This window comes from Rhamphochromis sp. 'chilingali' (assembly GCF_963969265.1).
Source record: "Rhamphochromis sp. 'chilingali' genome assembly, chromosome: 3".
In the NCBI taxonomy this organism is placed as follows: domain Eukaryota; kingdom Metazoa; phylum Chordata; class Actinopteri; order Cichliformes; family Cichlidae; genus Rhamphochromis; species Rhamphochromis sp. 'chilingali'.
In genome coordinates, this window is record NC_137931.1 from 41,284,315 (window position 1) to 41,308,094 (window position 23,780).

General features: G+C 40.6%; 1 protein-coding gene across 3 annotated transcripts in view; it reads right to left on the minus strand.

Moving 5' to 3' along the window:
* ncanb (neurocan b) overlaps positions 1–23,780 on the minus strand; it is a 174,660-nt gene that overhangs the window by 60,935 nt on the left and 89,945 nt on the right. For all 3 annotated transcript variants that reach the window (XM_080876810.1, XM_080876808.1, XM_080876809.1), the window contains exon 10: positions 18,856–18,972. In XM_080876810.1, the coding sequence (XP_080732936.1) occupies positions 18,856–18,972 (117 nt within the window). The remainder of the gene's footprint in view (positions 1–18,855; positions 18,973–23,780) is intronic.

Here is a 23,780-nt window from a genome sequence, read left to right on the forward strand (position 1 = left end):
AAGGTGTTTGTTCTCCAGTATGAAGTCTCTGCACTCGGTGATGATTTGACGTGCCATCTTCTGGTGTTGGTGCTGTTTGGTACGCTGTGTTTTACCAAATGCAAACTGCAGTTGTCTACTAGGAGACTGACTTTAGAGCACTTACATCCATCTGCAGACAAATGGAGACCATTTCTTTTTCCAGAAGCACAGTGCCAAAACTACTATCAAATTATTTACTGACCATGTTATTACTGCGCTTGACTGACCAGTCAACATGACTGTATTATCAAGAGGAAGTTGAGAAACACTTAACACAAAACTAGAGAAGGTGAAGGCGTCAGAGATGAGCAGTTTGTAATCTGATTACTTTTTTCAAGTAACGCGTAATGTAAGGGATTACTATTCTTTACTTACTTTCCCATAAGCATGCTGCGTTACTGCGTTATTAAACTGTTGTGACAATGACGTAAGCCCGTGCGACGCTCGTGGCAGCAACAGACCTGTGTAGATCAACAATGGATAATATGGAGTGTGGGGGAGAGTACGACCATGCAGCGTTTAAAGCGTGGACGTACTTACATTACTTTAAGTTTTATTCCGTAACAAGTGACAAAAACATTAGCGTCCTCTGTACACTCTGCGTGGGAAGAAAACTTCTTTCTACAGCAAAAAGTTGAACTTCAAATCTGAGCAAGCACCTGGTAAGCTGCCACGGGAATGTGAAATTCACAGAGAAACCCCCGGATCCCCCCACTGACATGACTCCTGGTACTGGGCAAACCCCACTCCTGCTAAACAGGTGACAATAGATTTAAGAGCAACAGGACTTAGTGCCGCTCAATTTTTGATTTTATTTTAGTGCTACCAGCTTGTTAAAATGACGTTAACGCCATAACTGCATCAACACGGCAAATCTCTGTTAGTTAATGTGGATGGTCCCGTGCGTGGGGCTGCATGACGTCAACATGTTAGCATGGTTAGCTCGTTAACGTGTTAGCGCTGTGCAGTCCCACGCATGGGGCAATCCGCATTAGATTGCTAAAGGAGATTTGCCGCGTTAATGCGGTTATGGCGGATGCGGTTAACATCATTTTAACGAGAATAACACTGAAAGCACTATTTTATTTATTTTTTGCTTTTTGTTTTTACTTGCATCTATTTGAAAGAGTGAGTGTAAACACAAAACATTCTTTTGTCTTATATGCTGGAATATGCAGATTTATTACTTATTTATATCAATTCTTCCAGCTGCATTTATTAGTAATATTAGTAACTAAATACTTTTTTCAAGTAACTTGACCAACACTGCTAGGCTTCAGTAACATCTCAGCCTGCTGCAAGCTGCTTCTCTCCATGTCACGCCTTATGGAGCAGTAATTTGTGGTGAAGGAGGTGAATAAAATTATCCTTTTTGAATTAATTTACCAAAAATAACTTCAACACGGGATTGTGATTTTTTTTTTTAAGATCACCAGTCCTCTACATTGTCCAACAGAAACAGACAAAATTGTTAACAAACTGGTGAACATAGAAGTGTCTTCAGCAGCTAAAAATAGCAATAACACTAATTCACTGATATTTATCAGACAGCCTTAAATACAACAAATTTAACTTGTATGCCATGCTAACACAAAAGGGGCAATCTGAGAGCAAGGCCCTCCACCAATGTCACTGCCACTGCTGATGCAAGTGCAAATTCCCTATTTCCAACATTTGAAAGTCGTCCCAGTCTGCACCAAAACATAACAATTTCTGTTGCCTGTGAACCACCGCAACACCAAGTGTCACAAAATTCTGCCTATTGGTTTTTCTCTTGCAAATGTAGCTTACATTAATAGTGTAACCCAATTTCACCATGGGCTTAATTTAGTACAGCCACATTAACCATTCAGCGGACTATGTTGAGGGAACAGCAACCTCAAGCCTCAAATGTAAAAACAGTTGTTAGTGTGACATTGTCTATTTATACAGTCGAGAAATATGTATCCATCTTCTTAGGTTGCACCTTTAAGGGTGAGGCAGACATAATAATAATAATAATAATAATAATAATAATAATAATAATAATACCTGTCATATGTCATATATCACAGCTAAAATTTTTGGTTGCGGCATATTGACTTAAGGGAAAAAAACAAAATTTGACGGTCAGTACTCGTAGGTCTCCAGGAGGCCAGTGAAATACAGACAGACAGGAGACAAAATAGCTGCAATCAGTGTAAATATGTGTTTAGCTCATGGACGTGTATGAATGTATGTGAGATACGAATTTTGTGTGTGCATGTGTGTGTACCACCAGCACACAGTAGAGTCCTGGGCCTTAAGCTGTCTTTAGGTGCACTGAATTACAAACGGATCAGGATCAGCAGGGACAAGAGGAGACTACACAGCAGCTCTGGTACTGCCCAAGGCTCTATGCTGCTCTCAAGAGAGCGTGCTTGGGCGTGATCAGCTGATCAGAGGATCCACAGTCTGACGATAACACAATCTTTTACTGTGCATTTCTGGTTAGAAATAGAGAAAAGTATTTCACCCCTTTTGAACAGGACTACATTACTTCACCAGTACATCATGTGGGAGCCCAGATGATGTACTAAGAGCTTCATGCAGGCAGGGATCCGGCTCGTCAGGGGTTACCAGATTTTCTTGTGTCAAAGGAAAGTGAGCAAAGTGAGCCTAAAGCCGTCCTTGTAGACATTTCCCCCAAAAAAATCTGCAACGTTGAGAATAAAAACAGCAAAAGATTCATCTTAATTCAAGGCCTGCAATGTGGATGTGGCAATGCGCAGGCTGCGTCAGTGGCGTGTCTGTGAATGTGTGTGCCCACAGTATGTTTCAGACAGGTCTTCGCTTTGGTTGACAGCACTGTTGCAACATTCATAACAGCCTGGGAAAATGTAATGAGCTAAAGTGTCACAACATCTCAAATCGTTCTGCTAGCCTTCACTTCTGACAGTCTGACTCCGCTCCCCAGTGCTGTGTGTGTGTGTTTGTGTGTGTTCACTGGCTTTATCTTCAGGGTCTGTTTATATTTTGTGTGGGAGGGGGCCAATGGCCAAGAAATGGAAGCCAGGGACAGGAGAAGCCAAGCAAGCTGCCACAATGCCACCAGTATCTTACAGCCTCACGCTATTTTTGTCTCGCCACAGAAGTCGAAAGAAGGAAACTGGAGATATTCAGGACTGTAAAGTGACAGAACATGCAGAACAGATCCAAAGAATCCTCTTCCTCTCCTTTCTATTTCTCCTCCCTCGTTGTCTTCGCTAATACTGTTATATTAGTCACTTCCGAGTCTCTTCACCTTCTATTTTCTCTCTCTCCCTCTGGAGATCTTTTAATGGCAAGTTTATCCTCGTTCACCCTGTGGCTCTTACCAGGCTGATTTCCTTTGAGTCTACAAGGTTTACAGGTGTCCCTTTAGGGTTCCTGGTGTTAGCAGTGGTGGTGTCCCTCAAGGCTGTGTGGTGTAAGGTCTGTTCTCTGACAGCTCTGTCTGCCCGTAACACCCAGGGTGCCAGGTGTTATCATTAACACGTCTCATCACAGCTTAAAGGAGCCACACGTCTAAATCTTACAATGGATTGCTTGTGATATCACTTTTCTCCACTTGCTTCCTTGAAGCTTTTTCCAGTCCTCCATCTTCCATCTGTGTTCCTCCTTTTTGTGCATACTTTGTTATATTTTTTTCATTTTTGTGCTTCCTTCCTTGCATGCTTTTCCATCCTTCCTCGCCTCCTTGTCTTTTGGTCCTTACCTCTATGAGTGCGCACACTTAAAAAATACAATAACTTTAAGTAGAGCAGTTCCCTAGAGGGGTGAGTGACAGGCTATTCTTTGCCTCCTGTCGTTATTTCTGACATAGTTAAAGAGGAAATAGTAGACTAAAATTCTCTATTTTTCCCTTTGTCCTGTCAGAATCAATTAATCACTGACAGTAAAATTATATAAGGATGTTTTCCGGAGTGGTGAGAGCTCTGATGTTGAATTCTTAAATCTATTTCTGGTAAGGAAATTGAATGAAAAAAAAAAAAAAAAACTGCCCTCTGGTAAATACTAAGAAGGAATTATTTACTATTTTTCAGCCAGTGTAGATCTGACAGTCATTCAGACATGAGCCTAGTGAAGGACTTTATCCCCTCAGTCATCTTTGCTCTGTCTCTTTCTCTTTCATGCTTTCTTGCTTCATCTCACTCTACCTCATTCATCTCTTTGGTTATTTTCCGCCCTCTGGGTTGCTGCTATGGAGATATAACAAAAAAAAAATCCTTTACACTGTTGGGCCACCACAAGGTGTACAGTAATGCATTTGCTCATACATTTTAGTACAGTGTTTCTTGCATTTTATTCCTCATTAAAAATGTCAAATATATGCAAAGTATACAGTGTTTATACTTATATTTGTTCTTACACATGCAGCTCCAAAACTATCCATCCATCCATCCATCCTCATCCGCTTTATCCGAGGCCGGATCGCGGGGGCAGCAGCCTAAGCAAAGAGGCCCAGACCTCCCTCTCCCCAGCCACCTCCTCCAGCTTATCCGGGGGAACACCAAGACGTTCCCAGGCCAGCCGAGAGATATAATCTCTCCAGCGTGTCCTGGGTCTGCCCCGGGGCCTCCTCCCGGTGGGACATGCCTGGAACACCTCACCCAGGAGGCGCCAAGAGGGCATCCTTGTCAGATCCCCGAACCACCTCAGCTGGCTCCTTTCGATGTGGAGCAGCAACGGCTCTACTCTGAGCCCCTCCCGGATGGCCGAACTTCTCACCCTATCTCTATATCTCTAAGGGAGAGGCCAGCCACCCTTCGGAGGAAGCTCATTTCTGACGCTTGTATCCGCGATCTCGTTCTTTTGGTCACTACCCACAGCTCGTAGCCATAGGCGAGGGTAGGGACGTAGATCGACCGGTAAATTGAGAGCTTCGCTTTTACACTCAGCTCCCTCTTCACCACGATGGACCGGTGCAGCGTCTGCATTACTGCAGCTGCAGCCCCAATCTGTCTGTCGATCTCTGGCTCCCTTCTCCCATCACTCGCGAACAAGACCCCGAGATACTTGAACTCCTCCACTTGGGGCAGGAACTCATCCCCGACCCGGAGAGGGCACTCCACCCTTTCCAGTGCGAGCTGGAGGCCCTCACCCGATGAAGCCAACAGAACCACATCATCCGCAAAAATCAGAGATGAGATTCTGAGGCCATCAAAGCGAAAGCCCTCCGCCACTTGGCTGCGCCTAGAAATCCTGTCCATAAAAATTATGAACAGAACCGGAGACAAAGGGCAGCCCTGGCGGAGCCCATCACCCACCGGGAATGAGTCCGACTTATTGCCGGCAATGGAGACGCTGTACATGGTCCATTCGGACTCAATGTCCCCAGTCTCCCTCGGAATGCTGTTGAAGCTCTGCCGGAGGTGTGCGTTGAAGATCTCGTGGACTGGGGCCTCTGCTAGACGTTCCCAGCACACCCTCACTACGTGTTTACGTGCACCAGGTCTGTCCAGCGTCCTCCCCCGCCACCTGATCCAACTCACCACCAGGTGGTGATCAGTTGACAGCTCAGCCCCTACAAGGGGCTCCAAAACTAATCTAGTCATTACCAGGTGGTGAATGCAGATGCATGAATCAGACATTAAATTGTCTTTACATTCTAGCACATAGTACAAAGTCTGTATCCATGGATACTAATGGTAAGTGAATTAACAGCACAGAAGTGGGCATTGTTTAGACTACATGTGTAAAAATGTCCTATGCCTGTTAACTACTACATATTTGTCGTTTTTAGGTGCATTGCTACATTTGTTGGCTCCACCAACAAATTAATTTCTTTAATTAATGAAATCACTTTCATTCAAATATGGTAATGACTGTCTGCATAGAGCCAACATGCCAACACGGTGACAGCTAAATGATAACAGCTTCAAACTGTGAAGTCAAAACCAGTCGATGATGTCATACTGGCTAAGTCCATCTTATATATACAGTTCCTGTCTAAACCATGCCATATGTTTTTATTTTCTTGCATGAGCGCACTGTGTTGAAGAAGTATTTAATTCATATTTACAGCTGACATAAGTTTGAGTCTCAGTCTGCAGGTGCTTGTGTGTCTGTACTTGAGTGTCATTGTGTGAGTGTTTCTGGAACACTGATAAGACCCTCCCGTGTAAAACCCAGTTTGCGGTCTTCATGGGAAATCAATTTGTCCCGCTTTCTACGTGGCCAGCCTTTATATGCTTCACTTCCTCCCACAGCTGTCACCCAATGTATACAGAACCATTGCCTCTCTCCATCCAACACAACGCACACATACTCACTGAGCTAAATCAAACGCATATCAGCCACATACATGCATATTCATTCAATTTCTATGCATATTTGGTACTCCAGCTGACAAGTGAATTACAAAGAGTGGCAGAAAAGATGAGTCAACTCAAGGTGGTGGTGAGTGTGTATGTGTGAGCTGGTGAGAGAGTGAAAAAGAGATAAAAAGAGAGAGGTGAATCCTGGCAACTTGGCCAGGAGCTCATTAATCTGCAGATGTGTTCACACCAAAGAGATACGGTGTGCTGCACTCACATGTATTCACACATGGACGCACGCACATTATGAGCCCTGTAGCTCATTCTTATTCAACTCTGCAGCCAGTGTGTCCTTTGATTCTCATTGTCCTGAGGAGGTTTGAGAGGAGGGAGTGTCCATGGTGATTGAAAACTGAGAAATTATGCCATCACCTATCTCATATCTTCTGTGAACAGAGTTTGCCTACACTCCAGTACCCCTCTGCAGATGCTTGGTTTTTTTTTTATTAATGTTTTTTTTTGTGGAGTTTTTTTGAATGTGTCTAATGGATGCACCACCGACTGAGTCAGCTGCAGGCGCAACAGTGTCAATCAGTACTACAGGGTTTTTTTTGGCATTCTTGGTGGTGTTGGGGTAAGAGTATGCATGGTAGTGGCAGCGGGGGTACAGCCAATCATAATGCTGATTGAGGAATCCAGTGATGTGGACGAATTAATGAGACATGGGGTACTGGCTGAGCCAGCCAATCATAGCCCTTTAAGAACTCGTCAGCTGCTGACAAACTGTGAAAAACTGCCGGTCATCAATCACACCAAAAGAGATGTTCTCTGCCATTCGCACACTTGCCATCACATGGTAGCTCATGGATTGTTCATTTTGAGTCACAATGCTGAGTCATTTGTTGTTATACCACCTTCAAACCAAAAGAATTCACCAAAAAAGTCTTATTTTAACCACAAAATGCATCACCACCCCATATTTTTCAGCAAAGATTGCTCTTAAAAGCGTCTTGTTTGAGTTAAAAGACGTCTGATTAAAAAAAATCCAGGATCATTAAAGACCAGGACTGTATTTTCCCATGGTTGAGTTTGTCAGAGTTGTTGGTGGCATATGAATGACCTTTTCTTAATATCACTTTTTCCTACCTGGTGGTGATTGCCCTACTATTGCAGGAAAAATAGAAGCAAAGAAAAAGCACTAGAAACTCTATAACATATGGGCCTAACCTCTAGAACTAGAAGGATTTGGAGCCAAACACATAAATCCACTGCATCATTAATGATGGAATGAATGAGATGTCCTGAGGGGAGCAGCACGGCAGCTCCTGCTCCTTCCATCTATCTTCCTATATGTAACCTAACAACTCACCTAGGATCTATCGATCTGCACATTTCTTTCTTACTTTTTTACACTTCTGATTATAACTCTTTGCTTTACTGCATAAATCACCTCTAGCTCTAAGAATACCAACTTTAGCTTCACACTTTGTTAATCTTGAGAGAATCTGCTGACAAATATCTGAACAGCCTGTGTGTATCTGCCATAGAACATCCACCATGTTCAGCTACAGTCTGTGCTTTCCACTTTCACAATCGTCTTTGACCTCACCGCTTAGATGTATGGACCTTTGGTGAAGTGGGTATGGGCCGCTGATATGAATAGCCTCAACCTCATGAATCTTTCAGGCTCAATCATATGAGCTGATGTGAAAGGAGTTGGCCCTAGAGGATGAATTAGTTAATACATCAACCAGTGGAGGCATTTCTAATGCCCTCTTTAAACAAGAGTTGTGCATTAGCTCTTCTTATAGTCTTGAGTACATATTAGTTTAACATAAGACAGGTACAAACAGGTGTGTGTGTGGGGGGGAGGTCATATCTGTGTAGAGAAAAAATGGACATAAAAAGGAGAATACATTTTGCACACGCCCTTGTGAGCATATTTGGCAATTCGAGTATGCAGGTGAGTGAGCGTGTGAGCTTGAATAAGTTTCATTTTATGCATGAGTACAGAGACATTTCGGTATGAATAATTGTATTGGCCTTTGACAGAAAAATACTGAGCAAGAGAGGGAGAAAAAAAGGCATGGAGCCACAGAGAGAGGTGGGGGGAGAGGTTCGGGGTTGCAAGAGAGTGAGGAAGTGTGGCAGGAAATGAAATGTGTTATTTGGGAGAACTGGAGGTGATAGTGTGGGGTGGAGGGTTTGTGTTCACCCCAATCTCTGCACTGCAGCGCGATTTCAATGCAGCCCTACACTGCAGGCTTTGCCAAAGAGCGATGTTCTGGAGGGGTCAAGGAAGGGAGGAAGGATGAAGGAAAAAATGATGGTCTGAGCAGAAGAGAGGGAAGAAATGGGTGCAAAAGAACGGCAGAAGGAGAAGGAAAATACAGGAAATGGCAACTAGGAAAGAAAATAAGGAGATAGAGCGTGAAAGAGCGACAAATGAGGTGAAGGCATGAAGATGCGGTCAAAGTGAAAAATGTAAGAAATAGAAAAAACATATTTGATAAACGGTAAAGAGCAAGCACGGGAGAGAGGGAGGAACTGGGGGAAATAACTCCGATCTAATCACCATGATTGGGAAAGTTGGAAGAGCAGAGTGTGGGGTAAGGTGCAAATTTAAAAAAAAAAAAAAAAAAGAGTGCTTCCTGTCAAGCAGAAAACCAACCTGAGGACTCTGCTATGTGCAAACATACTGCAAAAGATGTCGCTTTTCAATTTATTTTGCTGAAATTGACCAGGGAGTTCTTTAAACCACCTGTAAGTCTGAGCAAATGTGCTCTGTTAAATTGAAAAGGAACTGGATAGATGTTTATGCCTATTAGACGTGGTGTTGTTTTTGACTGATTTACTTGAGAAATTTTTGGAAAGCTGAGAAGAAATGAGCAAGGCTGATTATGGATAAGAAATAAGACGAGTTTATGAGGCATGTGAAATTGGTCAAGTGACCCAAGAGGCAGAAAGAGGAAATCACAAGTCCAAGAGGAGTTTTGAAACATGAAACACATTTATTTGTTCCACCAGATAACATAAGAAACAATTCTGACTAGCACTCTCCACAGACAGATCCCAACACCAGTTCAAACACAACACAAGTCAATCCCATCAATGACAACAACTGACACACTAAGTGGGCCTCTGCTTAAATACTACTGGATGTGTACTATAAGCAGATTCAAAGAGACTTCTTACATAAAACCCTTTCCTAAATTATTTAAAATCTCCATCCACATTAACAAACCACCATTGCCCAATAAATACAAATAAACAGCAATCAATAAATACATAAAGTTGTAGTTAAAAGGTTACATCAGACTGAATCTATGGACATTAATAATAAATGTCCCTTAGCAAGGGAAAACTTAACCAGACACTTTTGATGAAATCAACAGCTGGATGGTTGAAACTTGGACACAGTTGGGTGTTCCAACAGGATGATGAGCCCAAGCACATTGCAAATGGTTTTGGAATGCATAAAACGGCCTAACGTTAAGCTTCTGGAATGGCCTTCCTACACCCCCAACCTCAACCCTACTGAAACTTTGTGGACTATGCTTAAGAGCTTGGTCCTCGTCAGGTAACCAATTTAAATGAATCCAACAAATTCAGTAGGGAATTCAGAATCCATTCAGAACTATACTAGACGCGTGTTGATGACTATCAAAAGGTGAGGTGGCTGGCTGAAGCGCAACTTGCTAACCAAATATTAGTGAGCATTCTTTTGACCCTGTCTGGATTAGAGAAAATCCTAAATAAATTAAAACTTGTGCATTTCTAATTTTTTAAAGTCATTAAAGATGTATGCTGCGATATAAATTTACCCTGGAAAAAGAACAGTTTAAAGAAATCACTAAAAGCCCAGACTCACCATGACATTAATGCCCATAATAAATATATATAAAGCTTTGACTCCAATTGTACATCTAACCAGTAAAACCAAAGACCCTGCTACCTAAAATCCACTTGATGTTGTCCTCCCAGAATTAATAAAAGGTTGCAACCAAAGAACTATTTTGCCTGAACACCCTGGGAGTTAAGTTTCTTCAGTAGATGAATTAAAATATGCAGCCTTTACTGGCTTATGTTAGCATAAGCCTTTTTATTCAGCCGGCATCTAGCAAACAATAAATCATACTGTCACGGTCCTGGGTCAGTGACCCAGTGTTTTGAGTTTCTTGTGCCTCTGAGTTTTCTGTATTATGTTCTTAGTTCTCGTTGTTGTCCTAGCTTGTTCTTTAGTGTAGTGTCTTAGTTTGGTGTTCTTGTATTCTGTTTAGTTCTCTGAGTATTTAGTAGCTGCCCTCTGTGTTTCTTAGTTGCTGTCTCCCCTAGTCTAGTTTGCATCTTTGCTAATTCCTGTTTTACTTTGAAGGTCTGTGTCTCATGTGAGTGTATCCTACTTTGCTCCCTTGTCTCGTCAGTTCTGATTTCTCCCAGCTGTGCTCTCCTTCTGTGTCTCATTCCCCTCGTTACTTCCCATTGTATTTAAACCCTGTGTTTCTCTGAGTCAGTATCGCGTCGTCCCTCATGCTGTGTGTGATTCTCCCCATGTCTTCTGGTATGTGTTATAATTAGCTTTTCCCAGTTCAGTTTTGTATTGCTTGTGTTCTATTTTCCAGCAATAAAGCTGTGCTTTTGAGTTCAAGTTCTGTCCCCGTGAGTTTGCGTTTGGGTCCAATCCCTGCCTGCCACACAGCGTTTCATGACACATACATACAATATGTTTTACAGTCAAGTGGAACAACCCTGCCCCGTATCACTCCCGTGATAATGTGACAATTCAACAAACAAACAATACATGTATTTTAATACACAGTGTGTGAGTCTTATTTACCAATATTCTATTACTGTATGTGGCAATTATAGTCGTCAGTTTCGATGATCAGTATTTGTGTAGCAGTTACTCAGATCATTAGTTGCAGTTTATGAGAATGGGAGCTTGTCCTTACAAGGCAACTGTGACCATGTCAGTTCGGCCAAACTGTCGAACTTTATGAAGCAGCACAGGTACTATTATCTCCTCCAATTCATCATGCAAATGACAGAGAAAGTGGAGGAGGGGAATCCACACCAGGCCATGAGTAAGATGGACAGAGATGAAGTGAGACAGGGGTTAAAACACAGGAAGTGAGAATAGGATGACCAGAGTAATTTCCCACTTTTAACACCACCATTTACCTTCTTCACCCTATAAAATGGTAAATGGTAAATGGCCTGTATTTATATAGCGCTTTTCTAGTCCCTAAGGACCCCAAAGCACTTTACATATCCAGTCATCCACCCATTCACGCACACATTCACACACTGGTGATGGCAAGCTACATTGTAGCCACAGCCACCCTGGGGCGCACTGACAGAGGCGAGGCTGCCGGACACTGGCGCCACCGGGCCCTCTGACCACCACCAGTAGGCAACGGGTGAAGTGTCTTGCCCAAGGACACAACGACCGAGACTGTCCAAGCCGGGGCTCGAACCGGCAACCTTCCGATTACAAGGCGAACGCCCAACTCTTGAGCCACGATCGCTGAATAACACACGCTGAATATGAAATCCAAAAATCACAGTTCATTTACTAGCTTTTAGCTTTGATTTTCTCTCAGACTTGTATGTGTTGCCAGTAATAACAGTGTGTTGTTGTTAATCTAGATGCATATGAGTGATTTACAGCCTGAAATTGCTTACCTGCCTGCTCCCTTTTTTGTCCTGATTGACGGACTGATGGCGTGATTGAGATCTTCTGGCAAAGCAAATAGCAGTTGACCTGAAATAATTTGCATAATTCCTGGTCTGCCTAGAATCACTGTGATTTGTTGGCCAGTCTTTAGAAATAGATGGAGATAGGTTAATGCATTTCCTTCTCGACAAACCACATTTGAACTAAACAGAAAAAGCTGCTTCTGTCAGAAAGAGTTGGATTTTGGTTTTATACTATAAATAAAGGCAAACAACGGTCCTAATCTTGGAGGAATCTATTAAATTTGTGATTTATTGCTCTGGTTGCAGATTCTAAATCAAAAGAACTACAAATGTTGCACCATTATAACCCTGTTGGTGTTGCATGGCAGGAGTTTTTTGTTTGTTTGTTTGTTTGTTTGTTTTTTAAATATACTATATACAGACAGCAGAGTACATTTGATTAGAAGCCACAGGATCCTGAACTCTGACTTCTCATCCATGTTGATTTAAATTTAACACAACAACTGAATAAAATAAACCTGCTGGATTTGCCAGAATGTGCGATACAGGCAGGAAGTACTGAAGAATGAAGTGTATGGCTGCTGCCATTTTCAAGGTCATGAACAAACAAAATCACTCTAACTAAAATGTAATCGTGGTGTTTTATGTGATGAATGTGGGAGCATTCTTTTTACAAAACATAGGAGTACAGGAAAGATACCACACAAAACTACAAAAAACCCACGAGTGACACTGTGAACATACACAGACAAAAAAATAGTATGAGATAAAACTAAACATGTACTTGATTTTGCTTTATGAATTTATGTGCATAAGGCTGCTTTTCCCTCTCCAGTTAGAATGAAATGGGCATAAATATATTAGTTTGCAGTGCAGTTAATACTTAATAGACCTTTTAACAGAATGGATGGCAATGAACACATTGTGTCACATGGGCAAAACCCTCCAAAAGCACCAGAGCATTTGTCACCATGAACAACTGCTACATATGGCTGTGGATATTCATAGAAGCTGTACCATTAATGTAAAACATTTGTAGCGCTCGCACTTTAAAAGATCTCATAAAGTATTTAATACTTGATGATAAAATGAAAGGATAGTTATCACTAAAACTAGGAAACTGCGTGTGCATGTCATGTATGTCCATGACTTGCACAAATTCTCACTACTACCTAATTCTTTTATAGAAACTGGATGATTTGTGGACTATCATATGCATCTGGTTTCAGGTTTTGCATTTAAACTGTTGGTTAATAGTATTACACGTGTATTGTTGAAAAATTAACACTGAGAAAAGTTAATGATCTAGTTTACTTCATGCATTTAAGTGTCATTGTAAAGTGGAGACACTCTCAAGTTGATTATGAGAGTCCAGTCAAGTAAAGTCAGACCAGAGAGGTGTACTAATACTAGTTTCGTAGAGGAAGGATTTCACAAAATTTTTAAACCCCATTGACTTGTATCACAGTTGTGATTATTAACTTTCTCTGTTAAGCAGAGCTTCGTGCTTCTGGCTCTGTGCACACTCACATAAAAATGGGCCATTGGTGGGTCACATGACATTTCTTCCACACAAAATAATCTCTGTGAGTGCTGCTTATTCCAAGCAGAGACATTATCAGATGATGATGATAAAAATCTATAAAGCCCATAAAAAAAAACCTAAAAGTAAAATGTAACTGTCGCAAATAAGAGACGAGATTAATGCTTCAGAAAATCATTAATCTGGCGCTTTAGCGCACAGAGCAGTAAAATAAACAATTCCAATGCGAGTTAATCATTTTATAGCTGAGTGCGCTCTCAGCACTGCTGTCTGTTTCTACGCTGTTGGCTGCACATTAGACTTCTGAAACTTTAAACTGGATACGTTTGAACATTAAAGGTTACTGTCCCATAGCCCAATAAAGGAGACATGGAAATTTGTCAACAGATCAAAGTGAAATTACTTTCATTCACTGAACAGGTAATATTGGTGTGTGTTCTGTCTTCAAGTAGCTGCAATTCCAGCAGTGTAAAATAGACTTAGCAGCAGATTAGGATCAGTTATAATGGCATTTATACATTTTTGGCATCACTAAATTAATTTATGCACCTTCCTGTGATATTGTGGTGTGCACTTCATTTGGTGGTGGTTTTAGTAAGGTGTGGCTTAACAACTTCCACATATAAAACAGATCTGCCAACAGAGAATCTATAATGCACTTAATGTAAAACATGGTGTAAATGAAATGTTAAAGTTACCACTATGACTTAGCCAGGTGAGAAAGGAGCCTCTTTCATGATACAAAAAAAAAAAACCCTCTGATTTTAAGCTTAGCATAGCTAAGACACTAATCTCACTTCATAGTACACCCCTCAGGTCTGTTCCATTAGGATTCAATCAGTGTTTACAGCTGGCAGATAAAGTTATAGTGTGTGTGAAATTTAGAGATTTTAGTATTAATAAATATAAGAAAGATTTTTAAACAAGATTTAATATGTATTATCATGGTTACTTGGGATACACTAATGCCTGGGGGCACTGCATCTGGTTTGTGTGTTTTTTCATAAAAAAGTAAATGGGGCTTTTATTAACCTCAGTTGTAGAAGGCTGGCAGATCTCTGTTTTGAAAAGTAGATGTACGAAGTCGATGCTTGTTGTGCTGCTGTGCTCTTGTTAAAGTTGTTTGGCTCACACAAACTTAAGTCCTTTCATTTTTTTTAATTAAAAGCACCCAGCATTTCGCACCCACACATACCTATCATTTCTCAACAAGCCTTTTAGTCATCACTCAACAATAATCAGGGCTCTAGAGTGCGACCAATTTGGTCGCAAATGCAACCAAATTTTTCAGTGGTGCGACTAAAAAAAATATTTGGTTGCACCTTTGCGACCAACTGTTCGGGTAGCAAAAAAAAAAAAAAATCTGCAACCTTCCCTGTGGTCAACAACAGACACACATTATGCCCCTATCGTGGACTAAACCAATCAGAGATAGTAAGGGGCGGGACCTCTCTGATTGGCCGTGGTCCAGTTGAAAGTGCAGGTGGAAGTGGGAGGTGAGTAGCTTGAATAAAGCGATATCAATTCATTAAATCCTGAATCGACTTTTAAATATAACTGTGTTTTGCCAGAAACGCCAGATTCTCAGATTAAAGCTCACAAAACCATTTCAACAACAACCAAACAGCAAATGAGAGCAGGTACACGGACTCCACACAAAGACGTAAACACAGAGCCGACGCATCAGAATCAGCTTTGTCTTTCTCGGCTTTCTCACCCGACGGCCCGTAGACGGACACGCTGTCGGAGCTTAGCGATTCTGATGCGTCCGGTCCGCGCTGTGATTACGTCTTTTTGCGCTGATTCTGAGCTGCAGGTTTTGTCTCTCTCCAACCAAAATTCACCAAGCCAGCAGCAAAAGAAGCAGCAAACTACGCTTCACATTTGATCAATGTCATCATGAATTTTGCTGTTTTGCTTCCACGACTATTAAAAACACACTTCATGCACAGCTAGCTCTCTCTCTATCTCTCTCTGTACTTCAAGAACAGTTTCCCGTCTCCAATCTCTGTTTTCTGTATTATTCATTCGCTTATTACCCACCAGTCTACCGTTGTTTACAGCGCTGTCGGCTGCTGTCTTTTTCTTTTCTTTTTCTTTTTGTCACTTAAATGACCTCGGACAAGAAAGCCTATTTTTTCTGTTGTTCAATACTGAAGAAATTTAAACTTTATATACAGAACATTGTAGAATATTTTTAAGGTTATCTGCTATAAAAAGCCAGACCAGGAAAATCTCCTTCATGTTTTTCTGTGTTTTATTCTCAGTTACTTTCACACAAAGGCATCTGCTGTGATGTTCACAATTCTGATGAAGTCAGTACTGATAAATTATCAGAATTATAATATTTCTGACTGTCTGAGGCTAAGTTGAATCAAATCGGGACTTTGAAAACCGGAATCGAATGGATTATAGAAATCAGTGATGATACCCAGCCCTAGTGAGCAGCCTAGGCACGACAGAAGTGGATGTAGCTGTAATAGGAAAAGAACTATTGATAACTTTTCTGTTAAGTTAAGGCCTGATCCTTCTGAAATTCATAGCCAGTGCTCTGACACGGTGTCATCAATCTTTGAATGCTGAAAAAGCACAGTGTATCCAGAAAAACACATTATATTATATAAATTATTATAAAATTTGTGTGCGCCTAACTTTTGTGCCGGTACACCTAACTTTTTAAAGTTAGGCGTACCAGTACGCCCATGGCAAAAAGTTAGTCTAGAGCCCTGATAATTAAGTGTGCTGTATAGTGAACTGCGTTAGTTATTAGGTTTGTAATGCATCTCAGAATGTGCTTCTTTTTTCTAGTTTTCAATTAGCCTCCAGTGTATAAATAGTCCTGCCCTCTTTGTCAGGCTTTCTGTGAATGTACCTGTTGTGTCCTACCTTTCACAAGCTCTTGTTTGTCCCCGCTCAAGTTGCATTTGTTTGGATAGCATTTAAAAGCTTTCTGTTAACTGTCAACTTTGCCTCCTTACCTTAACGTTGCAATCCACACACTTCATTGTTACAACAAGAATCATTAAAGATAATCACTTCAACAAGTCCTTCAACTATTTTATTTGTGCAGTAAATGTTTATTAAATTATTCTGTATCTCCAACTCATTCCAGCTGTGGGATATGGATAATATAATTAATCACTGTGTATCAACACATGGCCATCAAACTTAGAGGCTTTGATGTGCCTCATCAACCACTTTTTCTATTGCAGCATTCTAAAAATTGGTTCTCATGATCAGTGGGATACCACAACTTCAAACAAGATTGTTAATGTCTTTAGATTTATTACTGCCCATATGTCTTACTGACAGCCTTCTGTGGGTTTAGATAAAGTTAGAGCCCTGAATAGAAGTTAGAGTGGAGTTGGAAGATAATTTTTACACTGTCACACCTCCATAAATACTAACTACAAACTCACAGAGGAAACAAAAAGCATGAAGACACCAGTTCTTTAAAATGCTTTTCGCCAAAGAATTCCCAAAAGTTCCAGAGACAGTCCCTAAGGATGACATTGCATCATTTTGCCTAAATAATCACCTTGTATGGAGTAGGGGCAATGGGTGGAATACTGGTTTATTGGATTTTATGGCTATAATAGGATTGTATTGGCTGTCTAAAATCAATTTGAACCAGAAGAAAAAAGATGGAAGCTCTTCAATAAGCTGTCCATCAGTGACTGATTAAGGACACTGAGGCTACACATGTGAAATGAAACACTGTTATTAAAGCTGACTTTCTACTCCCTCTTCAAAATAGCACATATTTAAATTGTAGTCAAGCATGTTCTGTTATAGGTTGCTAACCTTTTTTGCCTTTAGCGGTAAGTAATAGCAAAACACATCAGATATGCAGCTGTTCTAATTGCCATCACAGCAATTTAGTTACATTGGGAAATAACAACTTCAAAGAAAAGAAAGCCAAAGAGAGACACAGAAATGAAGAAATAAGTAAATAACCAATATTTTGTGACTTTTTAGTGCTTTTCTGCCCAAACATTTTAGCTAAAATATCACAATTTATTCTAGCTGCTTCTATAAACCATCAAGCTTTATGCAGCCTTAACCAAATCCAATGGCTAAAAATCATTACAAAGTGCATTCGTGGATGTTATACATTCATTTGGCATCAATTTTCATTGATCCAGTGTTGTGTTGATTGATCCTCAATGACATTCATGCACAGGCATGCCTAAATGTTATATAATAGGTACTTTTGAGTCAAAGCATTAAAAGGCATTGAATAATCAGAGCCAGGTCAATATATTCACCCCTGATCTGTGACTCCTTTCCATAAGTATTGATCATTAAAACCACAGCGTGGCCGAATGTCTTTGCATGGATGACTGTGAAAAACTGAAAAAGACCATCACACCATAGACATCAGACCATGGACGACGGAACCACAACTGGAGATGTTTGTAATTCATCTGTTGGAGCTGTTACAGCAAGGACAACACAAAAACAGGACATGGCTTGATATGCACATACTGCAACATCGTGTAACTCTTGTGCACAAGCTAACATTTACTGTAGTCTTCCCACAGAAATTTGGCCAGGACCCAGAATCAATGTCAGACTGAATGCTGTCAACAACTTTGCATCAAAGGTGATGTGTTTAAGCTCAGTCAAAGTCTTCCACTGAGTGTTTCTCAGTTTTTAAAGTGCCATTCAAAGTAGTAAAGTCACTTTGATATTTTCTACTACTGCCACATCTTCCTTTTCTTTCCTGTATTTTCCCTCATCCACTGCGGCGTGCACCGCTTCGACAATACTTTAATCAGCTGCTCCACTGCTCAGTGAGCTCAGAGCTCCTCTGTGGCCTATATGTCCTTGTGTCACACACACAGCCTCATTCACCTAAATCACTGCACTGCCATTTTCTGACAGACACATTCTCACATCACATAGCTGAGTGGAAACATGAGCTGCCCACTGCTCTCAGGGCAGAAGGTGAAAACACACACACACACTCACACACAGTTGAGGCACATACTCTATACTTCATCTTGAACAGCCTCTGGCACAAACGGCCGACTTGCAGCATATGGAGATTCCATGTTCATTTTCAGTCAGGGAGCTTGACCCAGGCCTCCTGGACCTGACAGTGAAGCGGCTGAGATTGTAATCAGTTATTCAAACACATAATATGGAAACAAGGCCCACAGAGGCAATCTGCCATTTCCTCGTGAAGTCACCTCACAGTAGACTGCATATGTTAAATGTTAAGTCAGAATATGCCTGTCATTATTTCCCCCTATGCTTCAGGGACACAGCAGTTTGCAGCTGCTGACCTCTGAGGTTCCCTCACTCATACCTGACCTGGCAGTGACTCACCGATCTCACAGCTCTCTCCAGAGAACCCCTGAGGACAGTAGCAACTGTAACCATCCCCTTCCTGCAGGCAGCTTCCACCATGGAGGCAAGGATTGGTCTGGCATGGATTACTCTCCACTGTCAGGAAAGAAAACAAGACGAGGGAGAAGTTAACTGAATTTATCAGGTATATTTCTATAGATAGAGAGCATTATAAAAGTGTCTTCACAAACTATAACAGGCAATGTGCCCGCATTATACCTCTGTCATTACCCTTACTGAGCTCATTTTTGGCTCCTCTCTGGCAGGGATAGAAGAAGAGCATAGCCAGACAGTATGTCTCAGACTCTATGACTTTCAACAAGGTGACGGATTGGCTGTTGTTGTGTCTGTCATGCCCCTATTTATCATGAATGATAGTAAATAATAAACGCATTTTACGTTGGTGGGCTATAACTCTGTGCCTTTTCATGGGAAATGTTTTGGCAGATGAATGGTGGAGATTGAGATTAACTTGTAATTATTGAACTTATATTTTAGTATGGGACAGAGGGAGGAGAAAATTTGACAAGGACAGTTAGAGCACAGAATGATCATCAGGATTTTTTATTCTGTGTGCAAAGGACTGTAGGGAACTGCCTAGATTAAGTGTCTTTTTATTATCCAATCCTGATAGGATTGCAGGCCCTGACACAATCTGTCAGGGCATCTAATACACTGCATCTTCTCCATAATAACACCCAGGCTCACTTAATGATGTATGAGCATAGAGATGCTGTGCACAACACAGAGTACACTTGGTCTAAAAGTGTGGGAACACTTGCATTGGTGGGTGCGTTACTGTCTTTATACATGTGCACATCTGGAAGCATATGTGTGTGAATATCTGGATGTTTCTCTGACCCTGACTCATTGCATGCACACGAGATATAATGTGGCCGCGTGTTCAATTTTCTGTGAAACATGGTGATAAACTCCTGCTGTTGCAGAGGGGCTGCTGTTGATACAGCGGGCAGGGGCAATGATGGAAATGCTGGCTTTGAAAATACATAAAAGTGATTCGCCGAATGAGAAAAACCATTAGAGACAGGCTCATTTCTTAATTCAGCAGTGGGGAGGAAAAAGCAACACTGTACGTGATTTGAAAACATACATTGCTTAAAGGTTAATGACGTGCTGATGGAAATGGGGAAATCTCTAAGTACTAGTAGTGTATGACAAAGTGAAAACACACTTAGGATATGGTCAATTTGAAGGCTTGGTTGGGTTTGAAAATGTCGGGTAAAGAAAAATTGCGGAAATGAAGGAAAGAGGTAAAGGACAGACACCTTCTGAGTTGTTATCTGTCTATCAATTCATCCACCAGGGCTAAAGGTAAATTGGTAATGTGGAAATGGTGGTTAGCCGCCATAAATACCAGTGCACATGTAACACACATGCATTTAGCTTCAAAGCGAGTGACTTGAAAGTCAATAATGTTTCATACTTCAAATAAAAAAAAATAAAAAAGGAGAAATGCATAGAATTCTTTTTAATGGAAAATTAGGGATAAATAATCAGTGATGAATAGTAGTGACGATAATGTTTTTTATTTCAGCTCGGCACAGATTCTATTGAACTTTATTCTCTTGACCTCTCTTGAATAGAGAGAAATCATAGTGCCTCAAAGCTAATATTAACTTAACCCAATTCCAATTAAGTTAGGATGTTTTGTAAAATTTAAACAGAATGCAATGATTTGCAAATCTTAGAAATCCACATTTAATTTAAAAAAATGTAAGTCATTGTAAAATGTACTTTTTTACATTTTACATTGTATAATATAAATAAAACCATTAACTGGAATTGGGGGCGAAGCAAATGTCCTTCGCAATGTTGTTGTGCAGTGTTTGAAGGTATCAGTATCAGCGAGATACCCTTATGGTATGCACTTCAAATATAAAAGAGCTAATAATTGTCTAATTCCCCATAAAAAGTATCGTCTGCTCGTATTAAAACCAAATTTATATGCTAAGGTAGAGATCAACCTGGCTGAAGCAAGACTTCAAGTATACAACTTTATATTAGAGCACCAACAATTTACTGGTTGGCCCATATTGGCTATATGTTGTTAGTAAATGCCTTTCAGTATCAGCATCTATAATTGCTGATAAAGCAAAAATTAAAAAAGTAAAGAAGAGACAAGACACATCCTTAAACTATTGTTAGTGCTGATGTTCCATAGTTTGAAGGTAGAGACTTTCTGCAGTTTCCCTGTTGGTAACACAGTTTGGAACGCCTCAAAAAACAACGACTAGCTGATCCCAGCAGAGATTGGCCGAGTATTAATGGAAAAATAAATATGCAAGACAAATGTTAGGGAAATCTGTTTATGTTTCATATGTTTGAAAGAAAAAAAGACAGTCTAATATGTTGGAGTTTTAAATATCTATATGGCTTCTTCGACAAACCTCTACATGTTATCTTTTAAATGTTTACATTTAAGTTGCAATGAAATAAACCAATGGTCTCTTTCCCACTTAAATAAACTGCTTGAGTCACACTTACTCAAACTTTACCACATACTGCCAAAAATAGGTCTACCATTTGATTATCTCTGTCAGTTTTGGGGCATTCAATCAGTTACACAAATGTCTCAAGTCTTGACTGGTGCAGTAGAAAAGGTAGCAATGCACACAAAGTAACTGGCAGCTGAGGACCAGGTTATCAGTGAAAAAGGCTTCAGAACCCAAAAGGCAAACTCCTTATGACTATACCCCCATTCAGTCAAACCACAGAGAGTATCACTATAGATTTGGCTTGTGGTGCTGTTGGAATTAATGTCGCACAAGGCTCTTCTTTGCAATCGTGAAAAATTAGAGTGACAGATCTTCAAAAGTAATCCATAAGCTCTTTAAGATATCAGTGAATGGCATTGCCAGCTGATAGGAAAAATTAGAGCAAAGCTTGTGTGTGGCAGCTGTGTTTATTCATGTATATGGGAATGTATGCATTTATGCCTTAAAAACCTCATAAATGAATTCCTATTGGTTCAATTTTTGCCACAAAAGAAATGATTTCTTGCTATAATTAAAGTAGTTCTAGCAAAATTGCCTTAATAATGAGTTTAAAAGGACTTTTCCTCTACCAGCAGTGATAAATGGTGGCAGTGCAGTCTATGGTAATACACAGACAAGGAGCTGAGCTGTAGCAGAATAGAACATTGATCCAATCTGCAGACAATTAGTAACGACTTATTACACACAAATGAGACCGTGTTCTTCACCATCTGTCCACAAACAATAGCCTGCAGACTTGGTGCTGAAATCATAGGTATGGATTGAGTACAGGAAAGTTTCAGTACACATCAAGGTTCTGCTTGAATGTTTAAGAAGACACAAAGCCAGCCCATTGCATCTAGTACACTGTTAAAAAAAACATCTTAAAAAAACTGTAATATTCTGGCAGCTGGGGCGCCAAAATACTACCGTAAAATAACAGAAAATAACTTCCTCATGAAAATACAGTTATTTTCAGTAATGAAAATACAGTTTGTTACGCTAATCTCACATGGGATTCTGCCTTTTCCAAGTGCTTTTAGACATCAAATTAGGAACATTTTAACGTGATCAAACAATGAAATTACCTATAAACAAGGTCAATGAATGTGGCAATATGAATCATAATACGTAAATGTACAGAAATATACAGTTAACAGTTGGTTTAAATAATAATGGATTGCATGCCCTGGGAGAGACTGACAGAGGCGAGGTTGCCATATCGCACCATCGGCCCCTCTGGCCATCACCAGTAGGCGAAGAGTCTTGACCACAGACACAATACCGAGAGTGTCCGAGCCGGGGCTCGAACCGGCAACCTTCTGATCACAAGGCAAACTGCCAACTCTTGAGCCGCAATTGCCCTAAATAGCAATGATAATAATACTTATGTGATGTAACACAAGGTTATAGGAATCATGTTATATACTTTTCCACACACTCATCCCCCCCTCCCTTTCCAAACGCCTTCGACGCTTATTCCCCTCTGATGCTGACGGTGGATCAAGGAGACCAGCATACAGGCTGCAGGCCCGGATGTACTGTCTAAATCGGCTGTCTCTCACCCTTTACCCACCCCTGCTTGCTTGTCATGTGTTTCTTTGGTGTATTAAGAGTTTTTTCATGTGCTATGTGCAGAGGTGTTTTTTTCTGTTCTCAAACTGATCACCCTGTTGGAGCTCAGTCTGGGGGGAGTTCTTTTTTTTCTCCTTATCTTTCCTCATGTGGTGCATTTTCCATTGTTATACCTCTCTGACCTGTCTTCCCCATGTGATGTTTTGTGTAATGTATGTATGGTCGGAGGGTAAGATGGCGCCGCCATTGCGTGCAATAGGTCGGCAGCCTTATGAAATTTCCCCTTGTGGGACTAATAAAGGTATATCAAATCAAATCCATAGCATTACATTTGAATTCAACAGTTCAATCTTTCAAATAACGGACATATATTTGTGAAATTTCCCCTTGTGGGACTAATAAAGGTATATCAATATATCAATATATCAATAAAATTATGTTTTATTGCATTACAGTGATTTAACATTAATTTACATTTGAAATGTGAAATCACAGTCTATTTACCTAACTTTAATGATATTCTTGAAGAACAGAACAAAACTGTAAAATGCAGTAAAATACTTTTATATTAGGATTTTTTCCTACAGTGCAGCCATACCCGCGACCTTGTGGTTGTTAGTTCACATTCATTGGCCGATGCTTAGCGTCATGTTATTATGTGTCCCAACAACCAATGGCATGTCACATTGTTTTCATGGCCACACCCTCACCCCAGGTGCAGAGGCCTATTTCTGTTCAGGAATGTTGTGAATACTTTGAGATTTATATTAATTGCAATTCCTACCTCTACATTTATTTTTTAAAATATATAATTAGCACAGAGTGGCCGTGCAA